Here is a 24,428-nt window from a genome sequence, read left to right on the forward strand (position 1 = left end):
CACCAAGCGCCATGTTTATGGACAAACACGATGACTACATCGCCTCCGGCGACGACAGCAGTACTGTCAGCGGCTGGGGCAACGGCTCGCTGCGGTACGAGCCCCGGATGCCGATGTACTTGCCCATCTACGTCACGGTGTTCAGCATCGTCATCTTCATGACCTGGCATCGTCGGTAACGTCCTCGTCATCCTCTTCGTCATCATGATCAAGGACATGCGCACTCCCATGAACTGGTACCTCGTCAACCTCAGTGTCGCAGACCTCCTCGTGCTTCTCGTCTGCCAGCCGGCTGCCCTCATCGAATTCTTCGCCAGGGACCGCTGGTACCTCGGGGAGATGCTCTGTGAGTACCTCTGTTGTATGGCTGCAGACCCTTGGCCAACTTTCTTTCTATCCTCACGTGTCTTGAATTTGCTACTGTTGTATTTTGTAGAGCTGCTAGTGCAACTTCTACTTCTTGTTTCATCTTTACTTCTTAGAGGTTCCGTTAAGTTTTGCATGAATCAGCTTGAAAAATGAACATTCCACACATATTAGTGTCTTTCATAATGATTTTTTTTTATAAAATTTAAAAATGGTTTTAAAACTGTTTCACTGGTATTCGTGTACCCAAGTCCAAAACATTTTAAACAAAAAATGAAGACAACTTTGTTCCCACCGCTGTCCTTATTAATTTACATGATGAACAGAAACTATCAGACTGCTTTATCTTTGAGTGTCACATATAATGCTCCAAAGTGTCATACAAAAGTCACATGCACCGTTCTCTTTCTGTTTGAAGTCCCATATTCAACATTTTCCTTGGTCTGTCATTTGTCTCTTCTTTTTGCCTATCACCAAAGTCAACCAAAATAAAATCAAATTTACGAAAAGAAAACCCCACAATCAATTAAAGCCACTGAGCAAGAAATAATGTTCTGAAGGCAAGAGAGTTTTTTTTTAAATAATTCAAATAAAACATTAGAATACAGCAGCACTAATGTCATTTCATGAAAGAGCCAGAGGAGGTCTGAACAGTTGAATGATGGGCCAGTGGAAATATCCGAAGCTCCATGGTCCTTCTTCACCCCCTTGTTGCCCTTTCATCTTCCCGATCCTCCACAATCAGTCCAGAAAGGTTTGAACAGTGTATTGCACAGCTTGAAGTCCACGGTCATACCAAGCCATTGCCACATTTATCCAAGGGATGATGCTCGAGGTTGTATGCTCTACAATCCTCAACTTTCTTCAATATTTATCAACATCAATTTTCAGTCCACTGTATTTTCTCTTGATGTTTCCGAAATCGTGTCCCTAACACCTTTTCAATGCAAACAGATGTGTTGTCAGGATTTGTAGATGTTAAAACTGGTTCTTTACACAACATCTCACAATAATAAGAACGTAAATGTAATAATGTTTAATAATTCAAAATACAAAATCACAGCCCAGGCTGTAAGGAAATGCCAGATAGGGGAGGTGATGGAAAGAGGTCAGAAAGGAAACCAAATTACAGCAAAACTCTCACCCACAGTTTTTCACAGCAGGAACAAGGAAGAACCCTTGATGTGAAGTTGTAACTGCAAAGATTGTATTGATTTTGAAACAAAATATTTGTCACAAGGCTGTGTAGCTAAATTATTTTTAATACATTCTTGACTTTTGCACGAAGCTTCGGCTTTTATTGCCTAATTGGGTTAATATTAAAGAACAAATGAATTGACTACAGGTACAGCTCACTCAGATAAATCAACAAAACGATGACATTTCGTGATCATTCAGATACTCTACATCTCACCCCAAACAGTCATTCAAGCACGGACGTGTATGGGTTTGTGATTCGAGCCTCTTGGGATTTAAACAGAGAAGAGCAAGGTTCTCAAGAACACGCACAGCATGGGTCTACTTTGATGATGGAGACCCGGATGTTTGAAACGCATTTAGTATTAAAATGTGTTTACATACTGAGTGTAAACTGTGTTTACGTAATGAGTGTTCAAATGTGTTTACATACTTAGTGTAAAATGTGTTTACATACTGAGTGTAAACTGCGTTTACATACCGAGTGTTAAAATGTGTTCAAAACCCAAGTGTTAAAAGTTCATGAGGTCAGCGTTAAAATGTACTGTGGTACATCAATGGCACAATGCCACAGAAGGGTGTCAGCCAATGACGTATGTTGGTTCCATTCACAGATGTCAGACTAATGACAGTAATTAGCGTTGACATCTTCAGTCGTGGCAGCCTGAGACACGTAGTCCCTATTTCGACCTCCTCAACAGTCCCTTACCGATTCCATTTCTATTCTAGAAGAATATTAACAACTAATGGCAGAGGTTCTGAAGGCTGTGTAGGATGATCAAGTGGGTTAGCACGAGAAAGGAATACGATCACAGACAAAACCTGACATAGTTCTTGATGGCCCTCTGGGCAATTTGAATGAAAGAAAAAGTAGAACATCGGGTTGCAGCACGTGGGATGTTTTATATGCAGTCACTTAGTGGTCTATATCCGTGACCATCAGACTGTCTTCGTGATTGGCGTGGGTGGCACCAGCGAACATCAAAAGTCTTCACACTGATAGGACTGCCTCTCCTCCTGCTGCTACTTTTATTTTTATGTATCTTGTAATGTATGGGTTCCGAAGCCAGCCTTGTATGGTTTGATTAGGGAAAAGAATGGTCAAACCCTTGTCTGACCATCAGCAGCAAAACTGTGATAACGATCCCACCCATTGTCGTTGCTGACCATTTCATCTGGTTTTATCTTCAAATTGTTAGTTGGTTTCCGTTGGCGGTTTGGACTTGAATTCTGCGACTTGTGCCGAGGCACTACGTCACTGCTCACAACTGCTGTATCCCAGTGTTCGTCGTCACTGTCGTTGCCAGTCAGCGTCAGGCACGTCACTGTATTTGACAATCAGTCCACAGCACGACATTAACTTGGACGACTGTGACCTACAGCGCGTCACTGTGACAATCAGCTTTGTCACTCACCTTTTGTGTGACATCACATTTCCACGAGATAGAGGGACCCACCTCGTGTTCCATCAACTCCCATCATCCCTCAGTAACTGCCTTTCCCTAAGCTTTCTCGACATATGTTGGTCTTGCTTGTCTTTTTCCATTTGTCAAAATTATAAGATTAATTACTTCTCATGCTCTTATATTTTGCAAACAACAACGCATAAATAATGATTCTGCAAAAGAAAGGAACCTATACTGTCAGCTGTAAGTGCTTCTTGAATTTATTGTAAAATGAAACATCTACGAAGTGAATAAACAATTCGCTGCAGTACTCTCCGTTCGAAGCAAAGAAAAACAATTTTTACAAAAGCAGGACATCAAAATTTCGCTGGACCACAGCCAAGGACAAGCCGGCATGGATCCTGTATCAGGGAGATGAGAGAAGGCAGAGATGCTGTAAGGGCCGACAAATGGCAGATGTGTGTTGCCGGAAGTAGAATGCAGGCGAGACAGCTCAGTAAGCAGCTTGTGTAGTGTATACCCACTGATCGTTATCGTTGGTGTCGACGACTAAGTGGCAGGCAGGAAGCTTTTAGACATCTTTCCCGGGAAGACGAAGGAGGAGAAAACATGCGAGCCTTCAGAGGCCACAAAAGAATCAAGTGACGTATGCCAGGAGGAGGAGTTCAAGAGGGGAGAATAGAGGGAGTGGGAGCTGGCGGCAAGGAAGAAAGGGAGAAACTAAAATCCAGACAAACTTCAGGCCAAAGGCAGGAAACTGTCCCTGGAGAAAAAAATATCAGCATGATGAGTAAAGGGAGGGGCGGATGACGGAGTGAGAATGAGAGAGAAAACTAATGGAACGAAAACAATAGGGAGGAAAACAGGAGGGAGATGCCAGGGAAGGGTTAAATGAGATTTAATCAAGAAAATATATTGATACTAGAGCAGGCGGGCAGGCGAGTTTATACACATACACACCGACACAGAAAATGGACAAGGAGAAATATGAGAGGAGTAGTGGACTTAGACAGATTACAGTTAACAACTGAAAAACAGACAACGATACGTCTGGAGCCAGTCCGGTTTAAAATCTCGAGAAATCATTAGTAATACAAGTGGCAAAAGTTTGATAAAAGAACGATGAAAAGAGAAACCTATAGTCATTCTTCAATACCACGGTTCAACATTTCTTCTCGTAATGGTCAGTGATAGTTGACCTGGAGGTTCAAAGGTTTAAAGAGACATCCCTTCATTTGAAGGTTTATACAAGGATGTTACATTCACTAAAAAGCTTGACCGACGACAACAATGCCCGTATGGTCGTTACACAATTCAAGCCATCACACATCGACATCGCTCTCTCATCTAAACACTGAGCAGACTTCAGTCGTGACAGCTTCGTGCTACACAAATCTCACTATTTGAAACATCCTTCTGTTGATTTATAGGGCGCTAAGAGGAAATGTATCCCATACAAGACCCCACCACTTTGGACCAATGGGAGTTAATCCCGAGCTGCCCCCTTCAAGGCCTCACAACAACGCTGCGTCATTGGTTGGACCAAGATGCACGCGCTACGCACGGCGTTGTGGCTTACATCTGAAAATTGTCATTTCTTACAGAAACCTGACTCTGTTATCGGTTCTAGCTGTTGTCTATTTAAGATTAAACTTTATTTTGTATTATTTTATTTGTCTTTTACATTTTCCTGCATTTTGATTGGTTCTCTTGACACAGGGGCCCTGTATGGGGTATGTGTGGACTGGATTTATTGTAAAACGATCGTTTTCTTTGATACTTTTGCTACACAGGTAGAAATGTATGTTGTGTTATTACTTTGTCAGATGTCAGATTTCAGTATATAAAATGATAAACAATGATATAAAAGCACTAAATATTTCATCCTTCAGTTTATATGACATTAAATGCTAGGATATTAAGCGGTTTATGCGCAACGCTATTTTAGGAAACATTTTAAATCTCTTGCTCCTCATGAGATAATTCTTCGACTCACAATGGGAAGTAAGCAATGTCAGCTTCTTTCATAATAATTATACCAGTTGAAGAAACACAAATTAATCATGTGAGTCTCGCATCATGTAGTCTTCAAGATAGTCGTCCATTCATTTGTCGTTCGTCAGTTCATCAATAGCCATCTGTTGTTATCTTTACATACATAATATACTCATTCATAATACATATTTATGTACATACATAAACAACACAGCTTCAGAGAGATATGCGTAAGTACTACGTTCGTACACGCACGCACACACGCACGCACGCACTGCGCGACCTACAACAGAGTAGTCTCCCTGGAAATGTTCCAGAAGACCCTTCATGCCTGATCCCAGCCTCTGGAATTGTCAGCAGAAGAAAAATAGACGATAACTACTGGTTCAGATTTTAACTTTCGTGGCTGCAGAAAGTAAAAACACGGCAAGCAATCAGGTGGGAGATTGAGAAGGGAGATAATGAGGTACCCAGGAAACCCGTCATTTCACTGACGGTAATGTTCGAATCACTGCTTCCCCTTGATATCCCAAACGCCGCCAACATGGCGGAAAAGACAGGAGCAGTCACGATCTGCCCCTGTCAAAGCAGGAATTAAATAAAAAGTATGTCGGAGGATAGTGTTTCCTTCCTTTTCTTGCTCGTGCTCCCTCATCACCTCGCGTGCACTTTCTTCAATCACGCATCCTGCTGTATGGGTGAATGGACTCACAATAAAAAATTTGTCTTGCCTCTTGTACACTTTCTTCACTCACGAATCCTGCTGTATGGGTCAATGGACTCACAATAAAGTAATTTGTCTTGCCTCTTGTACACTTTCCTACCCGCACACAAGTCTCTACACTTACTCTACACTTACACTACAAACGAAAAGTGTGGTGTTGTGTAGACGCTGTGACCTCTGAGGGTCTGAGTTCAGATCGCATTTCGGGACACAGTCTGTATGTGATGCAGGGAGGATTTCTCCGGATACTCTAGTTTCCTCCCCTACCACCCTGTATCATCCACCATAATGCCAAATTCGCTGAAGGTGGATGCACTTTTCTACAAAGCCAACCAACAGCTCCAAATGATAAAATTCCTCTCAGATCCTTCCGTTTTCCTGCTTTTTATATTATTTATTCTTTCTGTCTTTTCTTCTTTCTGTCTTTTCTTCTTTCTTTCTATAAATCTGAAAACATCGTCCTCTCATACTAAACAGAGGTATCTGTAAGTAATTGTGTCACTTCTTCGCTTTCCACTGAAGCGTTTGATGATTCCTAACACACAAGTCTCTCTCGGGGATGTCTGTCTTTGTCTCACATCATTTCTCACTGTCCTTCTTGACAGACACGTACTTTGTCAGCTCTGTCAGCTACAAACTAACCTGTAGAGACATAGAAGTAGATGATGAATGCGATTGTTAAACCATGTCAGCAAGTTGTCATCGGAGACATCCAAGCCAACGACTGGATGAGTGGTCTCCCATGTTCTCCTACACAAAATTAGACCAAACCGTTCTTTTCAGCCACACATATGATGGAGTAAATTGTGGCTTTTGTTTTCTACCAAGTGGTGCATCACGACAGCTAGGTGGATGCAGCCTTGAAGCTCTAGTGGTGGCCAAGCAGGCAGTTGCTGACGTCACAAATGGGGGATGATATTTGGAGGGCAGGGAGCCAGAGTGCATGCAAAATGCAATGGCGACAGTAAGAGTGCATGGCACTTGCAGGTCTTGTTCTCGCGCCTGTCCAACTTGTGTTGTCAGCTGAATGCTAATGACTGCCAGCGGCGTTGGCAGCTGTTGCTCCATGACAACTCTGTCCACATTTTTGGTGTGAGGGTGAGGCTGACCAGTCTCTTGATGGTGGTGTCTAGCGACACGACACCAGCGCCCGCTGCGGTCTGCTCCTCGCTTTTTGGGACATCGGTTATCGGTTATTCCAGCCCACGCCCACGCACTCACACACGCACCAATTACATCCGCCCACAAGTTAAGAAACTAACCGCTGACAAATTCTTCTAGACTCCAGAAACAGAGAAACGCACGCATCCACACACGCACACGCACGCATGTAATTGTAGAGTAGTTAGTCTAGTTAGTCTTCAAGTTTCATCCTCAAATCATTCCACAGCCATATTAAATGTAAAGTCAAGACAGACTTCTACAGCTGTTCTCTGGCCATGTAGAAATCAGTGATAAAATATAGTCACTGGAGAAGCTGGTGTCTCTCTCTCTCTTTGTGTGTGGAAAAAAAGGTGAGAGGATATCTGTCGTTATCTGACAGTTCTTGAACTTACTTTATGAGACAGGCTGAGTCAGCTCATTTTTTCTGCGTGGACATGGAGCATTACCTGCTGAACAAACTCTTTATGGCGTGGTGGCTTAATTAGTGAAGACATTGTTGTGAGACCAACAAGTCAGAACTGTTCCTTTGTTACATGAACACAAAAAGCTCGATCCACCCACGACTCATTTTGTCTTTCACATGCAGGGAAGACTGGATGGAAAACGTTCATCACTCAGGGAGAAAACACACAAAGGTTCATTAAGCATGTATCTAAAGCTTATTATTTGATTACTTCTTCGATTTCCTCTGTGGCGGTGCGCTGGTGTTGCTCGGGGTTTGGTGTGGGATGATGACAATGGCGACTTCAATGTCTTTAAGTCGTAGTCGCGTGTTGGTCGTTTCACGGACTGGATTGGACTTTTGGATTCTGGACTACAATGGGAGTCGTCAATAAATGTCAGTTAAAAGGAAATGCGGTTTTTGTGCTTATTATTTATTCTAGGTCGCTTTTGTATGCATAATGGTTTCACTTGCGTATGACCACAGAGAAAGAACAGAGTGCCGGAGACGAGAGTTGAACCCAGGACAGCCAACCTTCACTGTATTGGTGACAGGCGCTCACCGTTCGTATCACCTGACCATCCTGTGGTCCTAGGGGGGGGGGAGGGGAATGGTCATCAACAGCCTTGCCGTGACGTAACCAACTGTGTCAAGGACGCAGGAGTAATGGTCTTCCATCGCTTGAGTGAATGTTTGAACTAGTTTTACTGAAAGATCAGATGTCAAAGGATTGCGGGGTTACTTCTAACTTTAAAAACAAACATTGCTGGTGGCACCGGTAATGTAACACTCCCTTGTCACTACTACAGTGAAAGGCCTTGAGTTCAGATTTCATCTTGCGATACTGTATGGGTACTCCGATTTCCTCCCATTCCCTCTCTCATAGTGCAAAACTACCGGTAGGTGTGTTTCCCACCAAAGCAACCAATCAAATGTTACTAACTAATCTTTATTCTCAATTTGAGGTCAATCTGGTCCCTCTGATAGAATTAGTTAGGTACATGTCGATGACAAATGGTCACTTTAAATAGTCAATAAGTCAATGAGATGTTGATGACAACAAAAGCGTTTACCAATTTTGCATTTCTCTTTAACATTTTTCTTTTATAATAATATTTTTTTATTTTAAATAATAATATTGATGAAGTTTTAAGTGAAAAAAACATTTTCCCGTGTTTAATGAAGTTCGCAATGCTGTAGATGAAAGGGATGATAATTTGGGTATGAGTTAGAGGGGCGTCGCTTGCAACTGGCCACAGTTTTGTTTTGTTTTTTTTTTTTTTGTTTTTGCTTTGTTTTTTGTTTGTTTTTTGTTTTTTTGTTTTTTGTTTGGTTTTTTTTTTTGCAGCACAATCCGATGACTAAACTAAAATATGAAGAGTTCTTTATCAATTTATCTTCTTCGCATGTACTTTTGAAGAGATGTCAGGATGTCATGACATAAATATCTAGGCTCTGTCTTCGACACCCAGCTAAAATGGGATGACAAGACTGACACGATCCTCAGTCCAGGCCAACATTATCTATGCTTCCAACGGAAACTAAGGTCTTTCTCTGTCAGCTCTGTCATTCTCGCTCTTAATGAGAGTCCTTCATATCATATCACCTTTTTCATTTCCTGGGTTGACATTCTTTCCATACAACAGGAAAGTCTAGTCTTTGTTAATATCTGTGTGTCCTGATCACAGGAACCAACCAGAGGGTCTCACTGTCTCGTGCAACATGCAATCCTTACACATCCCACATGCTTACTATTCCTGATCATGTGTTGGTGAGTGAGTGCTCATCTCTTGCAGTCTGGTCACAGACACGCGATGCCAGAACCACCCATCGTGTAAAACCAATTGTCTTCACAGCTGTCATCCACTTGTATCATCATCTGATAATAATGTCGACCTCAGTCAACCTGTTGTAGTGTCCCGACCATTAGTATATTACTGTTGCATTGTTATTTTATTTTGTTTGTGGGTATTCAGCTGTACAGTTGCTGGCGAGTCCCTATAATTGCTATTACAGCTGACCTGTGATTAAAAAAAATTCTATCATTTTCTGCCACTATATTGGCCTCGAATTTTCAAACAGGTGGAGTTTGTGTTTCAGTGCATAAATCTGGACAATAATTAGTCGTTGTTCGTGACTGTGATTGCCCAAAATAAACACAAATCCTTGTTTTTGTGTCAGAATAGAAGCTCCTGTCTATTAATGTTGTGAGGCCATTGCTGACGAGCAAACTCCGTGTGAAAGGGTCGACAGGCGTAACAGAAATTCGAAATTCATGATACAATAATCAAAACATTGATAACATTCATGTAATGCCATAGTATTAGTTAAAACATTGTTGTAAAACAGCTTTTACACCGCGTGGTAAGCTGCAGTGTGATGTCTACAAGACTTGCATGCGGACTGGAATGTTGTTCTAAATAGAAAAAAAGGAAGGTTTGAAATTTCTGTTTAAAAAATGAAACTAATTTTCTTTTTGTATAAAAATAGCACTTAATTTTTATGTGGACATGTGATGCCTTCCTGCCCTCATTTCATTGCTGCTGGGAGTGGCCAGCCAATACCCTACCATCTGTTCACCGATTTTGTATAAAAGCAATCGCCCGACAGACCTCAGTCTGTATATTGAGTATTTGTCAGAACACTTTTAATAAAGACTTGATTGAGCCTGGACAGCATGAAACGGTTCTCGAAATAAATGTAGTATACATCTAGCTTCTTTTATATCCTTTTCGACAGAAGATTATCGCAGTGTTTCTATAATTCATGAAGAATCTGACTTAAGATGATCTCTGAAAATGCTTGGGTTGGCGACTCGTGAAAGATGAACAATTAAAGGTCTTGACAATAATTATTACATCGCTTGATTTCCACTGCTACCTTCCGATGACTTGTCAACTGATTGTCATTTATTCAGAGACATTCTGCAGGCGACCCCATGAGCAGTTAAGTAATCAAACTAACAAAACAAGACTTCTGCCTATTAAATCCGTTCTATGATTGGAACTGTCCTAGGGATTGGAGCATTTGTTGCCAGGAAAACAGTTTTTCAAATGAGTTGTGCCCGCTGCAAGCAACTTCTGGCTGCATCGTTTTCATCCCATAAGGCATTCTATAAAACTTCTAGAGCGCTCTCTCAGTCCATTTTATTTATATTTTTCTGGGAATTATATCTGTATAGTTTGTGTAGGCGGGTTCATGAAGTTCATTTCATGTTCCCCTGAGGTGTTCGTGCATCTGTATGTAGAGAGCTGTGAGTCCGGCTGATGCTGGAGAAAGGCGCCAAATACATGAGCACCTGAAAGATTGTCTTTCATTTGGCGTATTGTGCTCACACACTCGAAAAAATATATAAGCACAAATACGTTCAGCCTTCTAAAGTCTGGTACTCTGTATGGATGAGAGAGTATACTTGATGCAAGCAGCTACACATTAAGATGATGAAGAGAGAAGGGGGAGCAATGGGAGAGAGCGAGAAAAACAGCATTGAGAGTGATTCTGTCAGCTGAAGACAATGTGTGGTGCACGTGCCACGACACGCTCCACTAACCACGCCGTGCCTTCTCGTCCTCCCGTCACCTCCAGCAAGTGAAGGAGGGACAGTTGGCACTCAAGGACTCCTCTCTATATTCCTCCTTGGCCCAAACGATCAATAAAGGAGGCAGACTGCAAAACACGCGGGAGTGAGTGAGGGACAGACAATGAGGATGTTGGTGGCCACGGGAGTAGAGTTGAGCCTCCGCCTCCAGTGATGCCACTGCTTCCTCCATCGTCTCCCGCAAGTCGTGAGGAGGCGCTTTAACAGCGAGCATACAGGAGCTGTGTACATACACTTTGAAAATATGTTTTAAAGGGGATTTTACAGTGCACTTAGGAGTTGTAGAAGGTCCTTTTCATGGCTGTAACAGGAGCTGGTGACAGATGACTGTGTACTGACAGAAACTGTAGACAGAGGCTTGGACAGGTGTCGTATAGTCTTCATGATTCAATGACCGAACATTCACTCTCGTGCGCAATCTGAATATTAGTGTGTGGGTTTCTCGTTGTATAAGAATAGGGGTTTTCTCATTGTGTAGCAATACATCAACCTCAGTGAACACTAGATGACAGCGACAAAAAGCCACATAATAAGCCGTTAAAACAGCCGTTGTTCTGCGTTAAAACGCCATACATCGTCGGACACAATGGACCTGACAATATATACAGAATGAAAAATGCCAGTGCAGGGAACACATGTGTCATCAAAGGGAACGAAATTCAGGTTTATATCAAATAACTAAGAAAAGATTGACACTTCAATGGAGTCCGTCCGCTAAGAAGTTCTCTTGTTTGCAATACAACGACAGGTAAAATAACAACAACTCCCTAACACACGCCTACACGCACATAAACATACAGCTGACTATAAAGTGGTATCAGTCTTCTTGTTGAATGTCCTTCTTTAACGATTAGCATGTTCTAGTGCCTTCTCAATCCGATTTTACCAAAACAGATTCATAAATAAACGACAGTGAGGCGGAAAAGGGGGAAGCCATGCCGCCCCGCATCCCACCATGGCCACTCCCTTTCATTTCATTTTTATTTTCAGGCGAGGTTGGCAGGCTGTGGTTTATAGCTCTCTGCTCCGAGTTGCCAAAACTCTCGGACTAAAGGATTTGGGTTGTTTTCTTTACCGAAAGACATTAAAATTTTATAAATGGGGTTTACAATATTTGGAGGAAATGGGCGAAAGATGTCAGCATGAGCTGCATCGGAATGAATGTGAATCTTGCACAAAATGGAGTCAGGTTACCGAGCATTTCAGCCATACAAAGCCTGCTACACCTTGGGAAAGATTGTCGTAAAATATATGAAATTACATTCTTCTATTCCAGCAAACTGAAACAAACTGCATCGTAAACATCTTTTCTGTAATATGAGATCAAGGAGGGCAAGGGAATCATGAAAGTCATCGGTATTTCATTTCTTTCGGCACCAAGCTGAGATCATGTAGAGTACAAAATACAACTACATCGACAACAAAGTTCGATTTCTTCTGACGCCATCATCAGTTGTGAGTGCACATACCCTTCTCAGGAAGCTTATGATGCAAGGCTTCAGACATGACGAGCAAATTGCAAGATACTTCCTCTTATTAATTCTGCCGACAAACTATGGGTTCTGGAGGAAAGTAGGTAGTAATGGTTATGTAGCCGAGAAGGTACCGAGAAAATTGTGTGCTGCATGTCAAGAAGTAATGATTAGAAAGCTGAAGAGAAAGTAGAAGAGATTCTTCTGACAATCAGGAATGGTAGATGTCGTGTAAAAGGAGGGCGAGTAGTCCGTGAGGCTGGGCAAGTCTCTGGTGGAGGACCTGTAAGCTATTGGGATGTCCATTGCTGCTTCAACAGTCAGAGCTGGATCCTGGCACAAGACGACAAACTGAGTTCACTCGTGTCCTTCCAGCAAGTGAACACTGGGCATTGTCACGGTCTGGGTGTGGTCCACAATAAGCTTTGATTTTGCTTTCAAGAAAAACAACGGATTTTTCTGCTGCGTCTGAGAAAGAAAAAAATAATTAAGTTCCATTTTGTAAAACTTCTGCTACACATACATATTTTCTAATTTTGCACTTGTTGTGTGATGTGTGTAACAACTACAATTTATTTTTATGTTCTGTGTGAACAACTTGAAAAGATCATTTCAGATTTTGATTTTTTAAGGAGTTTTTGTCTCTTTCTTCAAAAGTTTCCAAATTAAAACATAATTGAAAGTGTTAGTTCCGAGATATCTATGCAAATGTGTGAGCGTGCCACTTTGTACTCTTTGTGTGTGTGTGTGTGTGTGTGTGTGTGTGTGTGTGTGTGTGTGTGTGTGTGTGTGTGTGTGTGTGTGTGTGTGTGTGTGTGTGTGTGTGTGTGTGTGTGTGTGTGTGTGTGTGTGTGTGTCTACTCGCTATTATTTGCTGTTGTTCACTGTAAGCCCAAGTAGCCAGTGCACGAAAAGTCGAACAAAAAGCAGCCCCAGCGGTTCTTGTTGCTTATTTCCCGCAGGAGGAGGGCCTGCCTACTGAAGCTGCCTCCTGGGTTCAATCACTCAGATAAGAGTGTCTTCCTTGGCTGTCTCCTTGATTTTACTGTTATAAACAATCTACAAGTACAGGCTTGTACCGAAGAAAACAGTTTATCACCTTCTTGCACAGAAACACTTTTTTCTGATTTGTGTTAGGAAGAAATAGTCTTTGACTGACCTTCACATAGTCACCATTGCTCTTCCAGACACCTTAATTCTGTAGAACTTTACAAAATACAACCCTTTTACCGGACATGGCATGTTTCAGTGCATTTTGCGTGTATTTATGTGGATGGAGTGACTAAAAAAAGAGCAAAGGAACAAATGAACCAATGAATGCAACATGCGTGCGTGTTTGGAATGGTGTGCAAGTGGAGCTGACCTGGGCATCCTGTGTGATTGCATTGATAAGGGATGCAGTGGGACTGTAGTCTTCTGTCGGCAGTGAGTTCTTCAAGTCGTCGGTGGACGTAACCAGCGATGTTTTCCAGCCTCGACACTCGTAGAGCATCAGTCACGTGCTCTCCGGGACTCCCAGCTGTCTCGTGCTTTGAAGATTAGTCAGAGGAAGTTAATTTAGTTAACTGATGATTTTGCAGATGGTTTTAAAAAATCTCCCTAATTGGACAAATATGGACAAAGGCTGAACTTGAGTGGCACAGATTTTACTAAAGGCCGTTCTTAACTAGTCACAGAGTCACACTTTCGAAAAACCACAGAATCCAACTGTAGTTGCAAATGTATTGGCAAAAAAATTAGAAAACCTTGGACTTAACTTAGCATCTTGACCTAAATTTTAATTCCCTGAGGTTAGCTCCGAAGTCAAAGGTTTACTGTAACCTTGACACTCAACGTTGCCAAACTTAGTCAAACTAAATATGTTATGAAACGAAGGGCCTTGAATCCTGTTATTTTATCTATCGCAGTTGCTGGAAGCAAGAAGCAAGAGTAGCTGACAAAACGCTCATTTTTCTTAATCTTTTCGGTTGAAAGGTCAATTTTGTCATCTTACGAGATATTAGAACTTGTTAATTACCAAGATATCAATTTTCCCATCTTATCATATCTCAGTACTAATTAATACGTCCAAGATGTATCAATAGTTTTGTTTTAGTAGATATCCATACTTAACAATTACCGACATATCGACACTTGTCAGTTAGCGAGATATCGATGATTTTGTTCTGTCTGACATAAAATGTTTCATCTATCAGCAAAGTCCTTGCCCTCGCTCACACATACAGATTGACTTGGCAAAAGGAAGGGAAGTAGGCAATGAACAGAGTATTGACTTTTCTTTGTTTACGGCTTATGGGTCCCACACGGTTATCTCGCTTGGCGTAAGCAGCAAATGCCACCTATCGCTCATCTGGAAACGGTCTTCCCTCCAGCGGGGAGACGTCCTGCAGACAAACTGCCGCACACATGGATGCTTTGCCTTCTTCTAAATGCAGGATCCCGCTGATGTTGGGAGCGGCGGAGCAGATGATTGCAAGGGTCGAGATCTTTCACAAGCTTTCGATCGTCTGGAAGCTTTTCAGAAACGCAAATAAACATGCGAGATTTATCATGGTTCTTAATTTGCTTTGTTTATCTTACATAAATAAAGTGGGAGCTTGTAAGAAGGAGAAAGTAACAACGTGGGAATATTTTCGTCTTACGTTAGGTCACTCCTCTCCTAACCCCTTTTTTGAAGAGTGAAATTTTCCAGCTGAAAACCGCTTGTTGAGCTTTCCATGATCGCCATCAGAGTTATTGTTGCCTGGAGAGCTCTCGTCAAACTGGGTGCTTAAACTCTCGGTTTTTGTATGTTTTTCTCTGTTTTGCTTTTGTTTGGTTGTTTGTTTTTTAGCTATGCTTTTACATGTTTGTTTGTTTGGTTTGGTTCTGTTTTTTTTTTTTTAAGATTTTGTGTTAACCTGGAACTATTATTCTAAATACGGAAATAAGACTTGAGTGTTTGCCCTGACACCCGCAGTGGTTAATTAATGTCTCCAGATCTCACTTAGTTCCTCGCCACATCGAGCTCGTCACCACGGGAAACGCAGAAAGTCCCAGCTGCGCAGAAAGGCAACTAGGCCACGATGTAGGGCAGCCTCGTAAACAGACCTCAGGAAAAATTGAAACTGTCAGGCTGGGACTAAGTGATCCGTAATAACTCGTGAACGTGTGTAGTTTGCCTTGCTGCTTCTCCAGGGCTGTAAGAGTGCAAAGACAGGAGATATCAGTTGGTACCACTGCGACGACGACGACGATGATGATGATGTTTCAGTTGGTCATCAAAGAGACACATACAAGCAACTGAAAACACGTCTCTTTCTCTACACATAGATGACAAATGTAAAAGTACAGGACTGCCCTCATTAAGCACACTTCACACATTCAGGATATTTGTCGAAAGTCACATATTTTAACTATTAGTGTGTGTGTGTATTTACCATCGCTAAAGCAAAACTAAGTACATCTTATTACTTTCCATACTTTCTTTATTAGTTAAGTAAAGTGTTCCATTCACTGAAATTTGAGATTACTAGTAAATTATTGAAGTTCAATAAATGCTTTTATTACCAAAAGGATAAATAAATTAGCAAATTAAAAATATATACTGTAATTATTCAAGATCATTCGTGGAAGAACCATTCTTCTTGCCGTTCTTAAAAAAGCATAATTCAGCAGTAGGAAAATCTTTTAATTGAGGCATCTAATTCTGTCTAATTCTAAATTTTTTTTTTCGTTTCCTTCGCCGCAAGGTTTCACAATTTTTATAATTTCCTGAATTTTTCCCATCACGTGTAGAGTCATACCACAAGCTTTTTACAAAATCCATATTTATAGAATTAAATAGCGATCGTTTTTTTTAATTATGAAACTTTTAAATGGGGCTGGACGAGGTTAGTAAGCAAGTACGTTTAGGAAACCGTTGTCCCCTCGCCATCTGTGCTGATAATGAGCTGGCCTCGACCTGGTTCCGGAAGTGACGCGGAAAGATAAGGCAGGTGGAGTAGGTACTCCATTGAGACAGCTCAGAGAGAAAGAAAAAAAGAAATAGAGAGACAGGCAGGTATAGAGAGAGGGAGAGAGAAAGGGGCTTAAAATAAAGACCGAGATAAATGGCAATTACAGCAGACCACAAATCAGAAAGCTCGATGGTCATGGCGGAAAAAGGTCACACACATGCGCAGTTCGCTTTTGAAGCAGATGCTAAAATGAAAAAAAACCATAAACGATGCTGCAGTGGATTGGATAATCATCATCATCATCATCCTCATCATCCTCATCATCATCTAACTAACATGTATGTTATGATTATTTGTAATTTAGTGCACGTGTACATGTTGTAGTTTCTGGTGTCTAGTGTCTATCGTGTAGAGTTTATGTCGGAAGTGTGACTGTGAGGCGGACACGCTGACGACCAACATGAACAAGCAGCTGCAGAGAGACATTACAGGCTGTGACATCACTTCCGCTGTGTGTGCGTGTTGATAATAAGGCTTCACAAATTGTTGGTAACAGCTCTTGCTCGTTGTCTTGTGGAGTTACTCCCCTTGCTACATGTTACCGGATTTCGGAAACAAGTGCACGTCTCTCGAGATCACCGGTGATCTCCTTTCATCTCCTTCTTTTGGAGGAGTGAGACCCGGGTACTTCTCTTTGTCTTCCGCTCCACAAGGAGGAAATACGCGTTTTAAAGAACACGTGATCACGTGATCATTAAATTTCTGTGAGTGAATGATATAGAGGAATTTTTTTCTATTACTGGATTGTCTGATTGCGGAAAGTCTTCCACATTTCGTTTTAAGATTTCAATGAAATTGGTTTCTTAAAGGGGGTTGTCATTGCAATGAGTAGGGAGTAGTTAATAAGAGATTGTATATTGTTGTGCAATAGTGGAGCTATTTCTGTTTCTCGATTGACTTTGTTTGTTGTTTATTCGCATCCTTTGACAATGAAGATAATAAAAAGAGAAAGAAACCACAACAAGTTAATGGAAGACCAGCAGGTTGTGATGCTTAAATTACGAGAAAAGATTTCCGTTGTTCAATATCAGGCTGACAATAATTTTGCTGGCCGTCCTTAACTCCATCTTTCACTCGACCTTCTTATGTACTTCTGTTTTTCCTTCTCTCTCTTCACCACACACATGCTTTCTCTCAGTACCGGAAGACCCCCTCTTGCTACAACCGTGGTTTTGGTTCAGATGTGGTTTAGTCATCAACTTCACAAACCGCTATTTCAAACCTACTTCTACTCTCTGTTGTAAACTTTCTGATCTCGTCTTGTCAACTAAAACCTCCATTGGCGTCTCCCTCCTACCGTGTTGGAATGGCCTCCCCTGCTTCCAACTTGATGTCCGTCCTCATTAACCTGCTGCAGCCAGCATCTCCAGGTGCAGAAAGCCACCCAAGACATACACACACATTGAGATGAACTTGCCAGCTTTGTGTCTAATGTCGTATGTCATGCAGTGCCAGCAGACAGGCTGGAAGGAGACAAAAACTTTCTTCTCTTTGTTTCCTTAACGACCGCAGGCTGTAGCTGCTTACGTCCGGACTACCTGCCAGAACTCTTTTCTCGGCGACAGTTTTTGGTTTCCGCTCTTTCCTCAGCTTGAGCTTCAGATCTTTTCATCCTTTTTATTCCATTCTATGTGGGCGATTCATTATATTTTAAGTAGGTTGACTCCTTCTTTTTTTATGTGGGTGAGTCATTCTCTTTTATGACTGAGTCTGTTGCGTCTGAAAAAAGAACCCGCGGCGATATTGCGAGAACATTTTATTGAAATAAGCTTTCATGGTTTTCACAATGACACATGAATTGTGTCTGTGTAGGGTGGTGTGTTCAATGATGAGATGAGCCAGACCAAGCTTCTGTGAGCTTTTAATCAACATGAGACGCCTTCAACAAATGTCTGCAATGTCCACAGGAACATTGTCTCTAATAGTCACATCACGCGGCCACCACAGGGCGTCCATCTAATGCCTTTTACATTCTGGCTTCCTGGTAATTTCATGTCTGTAAAGATGAATAATTCGTGTCTCTTTAGAACCTGCTTTTACAATCAGTGTCATGCCCAGATTATTTTGTCTGCTGTGTATCCTTAGCTGCCCTGCAGGTCTGCGTGTCTGGCGCATTTAGCCTCATTTAGCTTTGTGCCCTAGAAATGAGCGACCTTCTCTTGTGATTTGTAATTACTGCTGGGAATCTTTGTTCAGGCTTTTTCAATGTTTCCTTTTTTCTACACATAAGTTGAGACGGTCGTGGTAGTGGCCATGATGATGATGAGGAGGAGAAGGTGGAGGAGGATGGGCAGTCTTATATCTATGTGTATCTCGTTCTTCTCACAACAGACCAGGGGTGGACCTTTCTAGGTGGATGACTAACATCTATCATTCAGCAAAACTCGGTTTATCTGACTACATTCAGCTGGCCACTAGTGACACATTCTCACCCTGGTCCCTGTTGACTTGAAGTGGAAATGCGACCAAACTGCAGACTGTTTAATGAGAATCATCAAGTGTAGGTTGAAGAACGATTATGCTCACACATCCTCACAAGGATTCGGAAAGTTGGAAATGGCTGCCTTCCCCTCAGTGCTGACCGATTTATGGGAAGATAAGCTTTGGTGAGCCGTCGTCTCCACTTCCAGACTATTCTCCTGCCAGTAGTTAAGGGAGGTAATCGGGCATGGTGGAGACATTACAGTAGGACGGCGCAGTTACCTGTGTGTGTGTATGATCTCGTTCATAATGACTGAGGTTGTCTGATGTATGAAGGCGAACAGCGGTTCTGCACAAATAATAGCAGAAAAGCCATAAAACCACGGTTTTCAAACATACAGAGCTAAGCGTTTTCCCCAGATAACGAAGACTCAGACAATGAGCCCCTAGCTTCCAGAGGTCGCTTGCATGGCGGTTTCTTATTTCATACAAAAAGGACCCGATTCATTGTAGATGTATGTTGGAATGTTATCCATGAACAGAAACGAATGTTGTGCAATCCAAAGGCTACACATCCAAAGGCGTTTTCCAACATCACTAAACTTTTCTCTCTTGTCCTCTCTAGCATCAACAGTTTTCTTTTCGCTCTACCATCATCCATGTTCTTCAGCGTGTTTAAAACAATGCCGCTCGCCTTACTTTTCGTAGGAAGAAAACTGATCTTGATGTGTTCACTTGGCTCCTAGTTTCTAAACATATTCAGCACAACAACCTTTGTCACAAGTACCTCAATCACTCCGCTCTTACCTGTCCAACTCATTTCATATCTACACACCTCCTTGGCTCTCACCTATTCTCATCCAATCTCACCGGGTTATGTTCCTTAAATCAGATCATTGGTCCCCGTTCGTTTTCTGTAACTGTTTCCCTGACTTGAGTTATCCAACTGTCACTTTTGATTTAACTTTAGCAAGTTGATAATATCTGTGTGTTCAAGTATGTTGACTTGACTTAACTCACCTGCGCTGGTTACACCTGTGTGCAGGTAAGCTGGTGCCGGGGCTGGAGCACGCCGCGCTGCATGCCTCCACGCTGACCATCCTGTCCATCACAGTGGAGCGCTACTACGCCATCTGCCGGCCGCTGAAGAAGCTGGCCATGTGCCACAAGCCCCGCCCCTGGCGGGTGCTGCCGGTGGTGTGGAGCGTTGCCTTGGTGACGGCCGTGCCCTTCGTCATCATGACCGTGCTGAGCGAGGCCGAGTTCTTCGACGGGTCGAGGTCATACGTGTGTGGCACGCGCGTGGAGGAGGTGTGGCACTACTGGTACATCGGCGCCATCTACGTCGTCTTCTTCGGCATCCCCATGATCGTCTCTTCTTCCTGTACGCCAAGATCATCCGGAAGCTGCGATCCTCCGGCACAGCACTCCGCAACCGCATCCGAGAAGACGCCATGGCTCTCTCCAATCACTCCTCTCGCAAACAGGTGATCAAGATGCTGGTGGGCATCGTCCTTCTCTTCTTCATCTCGCTTACTCCTCTCCGAGGGGTCATCCTTTGGATTCTGTTTGTCCCCGAAGACCAGGTTCACGCCCTCGGGCCTGAGCGCTACTACAACCTCATGTGGTTCTGTCGTCTGCTGATGTACGTCAACTCGGCCGGCAACCCCATCATCTACTCCCTCGTGTCGTCCAAGTTTCAGACCGCCTTCTGGTATTTGATGCGAGGGGGTGGACGTAAGCCTCGATCTCCCAGTTCCGGTGCGCAGGGGTCATTCGCGTCCAGGCGCAGCTCGGCCGGAAGGTTTTCTTCCAGCGGGGTGCACAGAGACTCGGCCACGGCGTCGCTGCGGCTGTCCACCACCGACAGCCCCTGCATGAGCCTGTGTCAACACGCCGCCCACCCCAAGCTGATTAGCTACCCGGGGACCAAAAAAAGGACTGTTATCTCCTGGCTGCCGCTGAATGTCAAATCTCACACGTGCTCCGACTCCGCGCACCTGAACCGACTGAGCGGCTGCGGGGACGCCATCTAGAGACGAGGACCCCACCATCGGGGGAACGATGAGGGAGGAAGCTGACCGGTGATGAATCATGAACAGTTTCAGTACTGACCTTTGATAAGCAAGTGCGTGTGCGTGTGTGTGTGTGTGCGTGTGCATCTGTGTGTGTGTGTGAGAGAGAGACAGAAACAGACATAGCGACGGGTAAGATTGAGAGGAAAATGAAAGTCCTCCTTGGCCTTTTTCTCACATTTTTGTCAAATTAAAGAAATGCGCCGAAGACGCCTGAGTATGGAGCATCTAAACATAGAAAAATACTTTTCTGAGATCCGGTGGCAAGATATATATACACAGAAACGAACGATTCAACTGTGGCTTTCATTTATGTGATAATGAAATGTCAAATGTTTGTGTTGGGTTAGTTCTAAATGAAGGATTTGTAGGAGCTGTCTTGTGTGTCCCTTTTGCTAAGTCAGATAAACTATATCTTTCTTGTGTTTACCTTCTGTTAAATAAAGTGTTCCTTACGAATTGCATTTGAAAATCCTGTGTATCAAGGTACCCACCCTGCTTGTGTCTGCGGACTCGTGATTCTGTTTAAATGAGAATTTATGTAGACATTGGTGCATCACTTCAGTACCTTAGTACTGTTTTCTTTGAATGGCCATGGATGCTGACTCCAGTTGCTGCAAACGAAGTGGGTGCAACTTGAGAAGAAAATGGTATTTAGACAATTGAAGTATGAGACAGGTTTTGTAAGGAAAGTTCTCTTGGAGAAACGTCTATTCATAGAAGGTTTCAAGAAAAGACATCAAAACAAAAAGAACCAAGAGTTTATGGTCTGACAAACAAAGACCTGAAAGGAAATTCGATCAGAGTTAGAAAACTTGGAGAGCCGTTCGTTTCCCACGGCTATAATTATTTATTTATCTTCAATGAATTTTCAACTCGACTGTTTTTGTTTTCCTCAGTATTTTCTACTTCGTATTCTCTTCTAATTATTAACGAATAATTGGGATTAAATTTCAATGATTGTGTGTTTGTCCTTTACTTGTTACTCTAGCCATGCTTGCACATCGTCATTTCTAAAGAAAGTCTGTTCTTTGTCCCCTCAAGACTTTTTTATTTCGATAATTCTTTCAACTGGAATCGTCGGGGTCTTTTTGATTGACAATTTAATCGCATATTCTGCGGATAAAATGTAAACTGATTCTGTGTAAACGCGTTAATTAAAGCGGTCCTTGTCATGTCCCTTCGCTTCCTTTGTGAGATGTCCTGTCAGAAAACATTGCTTTGAACTATTCAGTATTGTACGGATTTATTGTGATATAATTGAACCGCCATCGTTTTGGTTCCAGTTAGGTTTTTGTAAAGTTTCTCTTGCTTTCAGAAAAAGTTTTCTTTATTTAAAAATATGCAAATTTTGTCGCTTGAAAGTTTTGATGTCTTGACTTGGGATCTGGTACAAAACCAGAAAGTCCTGCCTTTCTCTGGGTCAAATGTCACAAGTTATACCTAAAACTTTCACATCTATACTATTGCTTGTGTGATCAGATGCTGTAGTTGTAGCTATTGTTTTTATACACAGTTGTATTCTGTCGCTACCTTCATAAACTGATTGGAAATACAAAAAATAATTTTAGTTTGTGTTAAGTGCCATGTAAAATCCCTTGATGATTGTGATCATAAAGGCTCTAGTAAAAATTTTTTTGCAATGCAATCAGAAGTTTTCTATGTCCTTGTGAGAACATTATAGACATACACAAGTAGATATTTTCACATAATCTACGCATACACTTAGCACCTGAACGATGAGACAGTGTACACACCCTGGGTCTGTACTAACCCTGACCTCTGGGTCAGGTTCTACCCCGCCAGATACCCACCCCACTTCTAGCAACCCTCTGTCGACAGAACACAATACGGGGACATAGTTGATGAGTAAACACTTCATTTACAGGACTGTAACTCTGTAACTCTGTAACTCTGTGAGTTCACTTTCCTGTCCACAACTAACTTGCAGATAATTATTTTGCCCGCTGTTCTGATTACTACATTTTATTTGTTTGCTTGTCGGTATTCTGCATGTTTTGGATGCGATGCTTGAAAAATCAAATAAACACTCGAAAAAAGTTTCAGTGCAAAATGACTGTACATATTTAGAGTATTTGATGGTATGTTAGTTTATTTATTCTATTTCTCTTTACTTTGCATAACTGCTTGCTTCTTCTGCCTGCTGCTATGTGCAATGACATATACAACAACAGTGATTATTGTCATTTGTTTCTTCTATTGCAACGATGAATAAAATGTGCAGTATATTCACTTACAAATGGGTTGCGATTACATTTGTCTTTAAGGGTTTATTCCATTAAATTTTATTAAAAAATTATATAACATCCGATGCCATGCAAAGACAAAGCCTGCAATGCATGTGATACTGTTACATGCAGCATCTCAACAGCCGCTGGTCTTGTGTGTGGCTGGTCCTGTGGTGGGACATGTGTTTGTTTACACATTCTCCATGTCAGGTGTTGCTTTGTTGCCAGGAGATTAACCCTAATTCTCTCCGTGAAACCTTCTCTCCCCCTGCAGTCACATCCTCGGTGTTTTTGTTTACCAGGCTGTTGTTGTATGGGAGCCTGGCCTCAGGTCTCCTGTTCGCAATCACGGACAGCATCCTTCAAGTCCTGTCTGTTTAACCTGACGATGACCAATGGTATTTCCTGTAAAAATGGTTCCCCGTAGTCTTCCTGTTCTACCGCCTTGACCAAATCTTTGTGTTCCACCTCGTTAACAGTCCTTCGATTGTGCTTTGTTGTGCAAGATTATTTGAAACATTGTAACACGCTGTATATCTTAGTGTAAACACAACATAGGGGTCACAAGGTGTAGACCACACAGTTCAGTCAGATTGTCAACCACCTCACTGAATCATGCGAGAATGTCACACCTGTCCTCACCTGCAGTCAAATCAAATCACACTTTATTGTCTGAGGAAGGCCAAGACATAATTTTTTATTTTAATCACAAGCCCAACCACAGAAACATAACAAGAGCAAAACATGAGTCATGTTCTCGTATTATTACTAAGCGTGTCTTAGTGTTTACTTCCATCACCTAATTTCTCAGGCTCGCCTCATCATAAATTACAAACAAATAAATGTGTATAGTGTAGGGACAATATTTTAATACCAACACCTGTCTGAAGGAACACAAACAAATACTTTAAGTAGGCGTCAAAAGCATCTCACGATCATTCTCACAGCCGGCGGTCAGCCCTGCGAACAGGTGTTACACCCAGAGAAGAAAAAGACAGAATAATCGAAGCCAAGATCCGAACCCATTCTCTCCGTCTCGCAGCCTAGACTTCGTCATCATCCAGTGATTGGTAGTCTTCAGGTGACGAAGCCAACACTTGGCAACATCTACTTAACATGCGGGAAAATGTCAAAGGTAACATGGGTGGATCCACTGGAGCAGCTTTCTAGCCATCGGAATCAGAATCAGAATCGCCAAGTTAGCATTTTCTGGGGTCTGACCAAGAAAAACCATTTTAAAAATCGCCCCCAAATCTCTTATATGCAGTTTGTAGTTTGAAAAGTTTCTTTTACAAATACTAATTTGCTTAGAAAAAATGAT

General features: G+C 42.2%; 1 protein-coding gene across 1 annotated transcript; it reads left to right on the forward strand.

Moving 5' to 3' along the window:
- Positions 1 to 204: 204 nt before the first annotated feature.
- LOC112564833 lies at positions 205 to 23,106 on the forward strand. The gene is made up of 2 exons (XM_025239905.1): positions 205 to 346; positions 19,834 to 23,106. The coding sequence occupies exons 1-2, from the start codon at positions 205 to 207 to the stop codon at positions 20,817 to 20,819; spliced, it is 1,128 nt and encodes a 375-aa protein (XP_025095690.1). The 3' UTR covers positions 20,820 to 23,106.
- Positions 23,107 to 24,428: the final 1,322 nt, after the last annotated feature.

The sequence above is a fragment of the Pomacea canaliculata genome, linkage group LG5 (genome assembly GCF_003073045.1).
Source record: "Pomacea canaliculata isolate SZHN2017 linkage group LG5, ASM307304v1, whole genome shotgun sequence".
Classification (NCBI taxonomy): Eukaryota; Metazoa; Mollusca; class Gastropoda; order Architaenioglossa; family Ampullariidae; genus Pomacea; species Pomacea canaliculata.

Bases quoted from the DNA above. Each gene is read 5' to 3' on its own strand.
- LOC112564833 (XM_025239905.1), top strand. From the start codon at position 205: ATGATCAAGGACATGCGCACTCCCATGAACTGGTACCTCGTCAACCTC. The intron at 347-19,833 runs GTGAGTACCTCT...TGTGCAGGTAAG, and splicing joins GTACCTCGGGGAGATGCTCT to CTGGTGCCGGGGCTGGAGCA.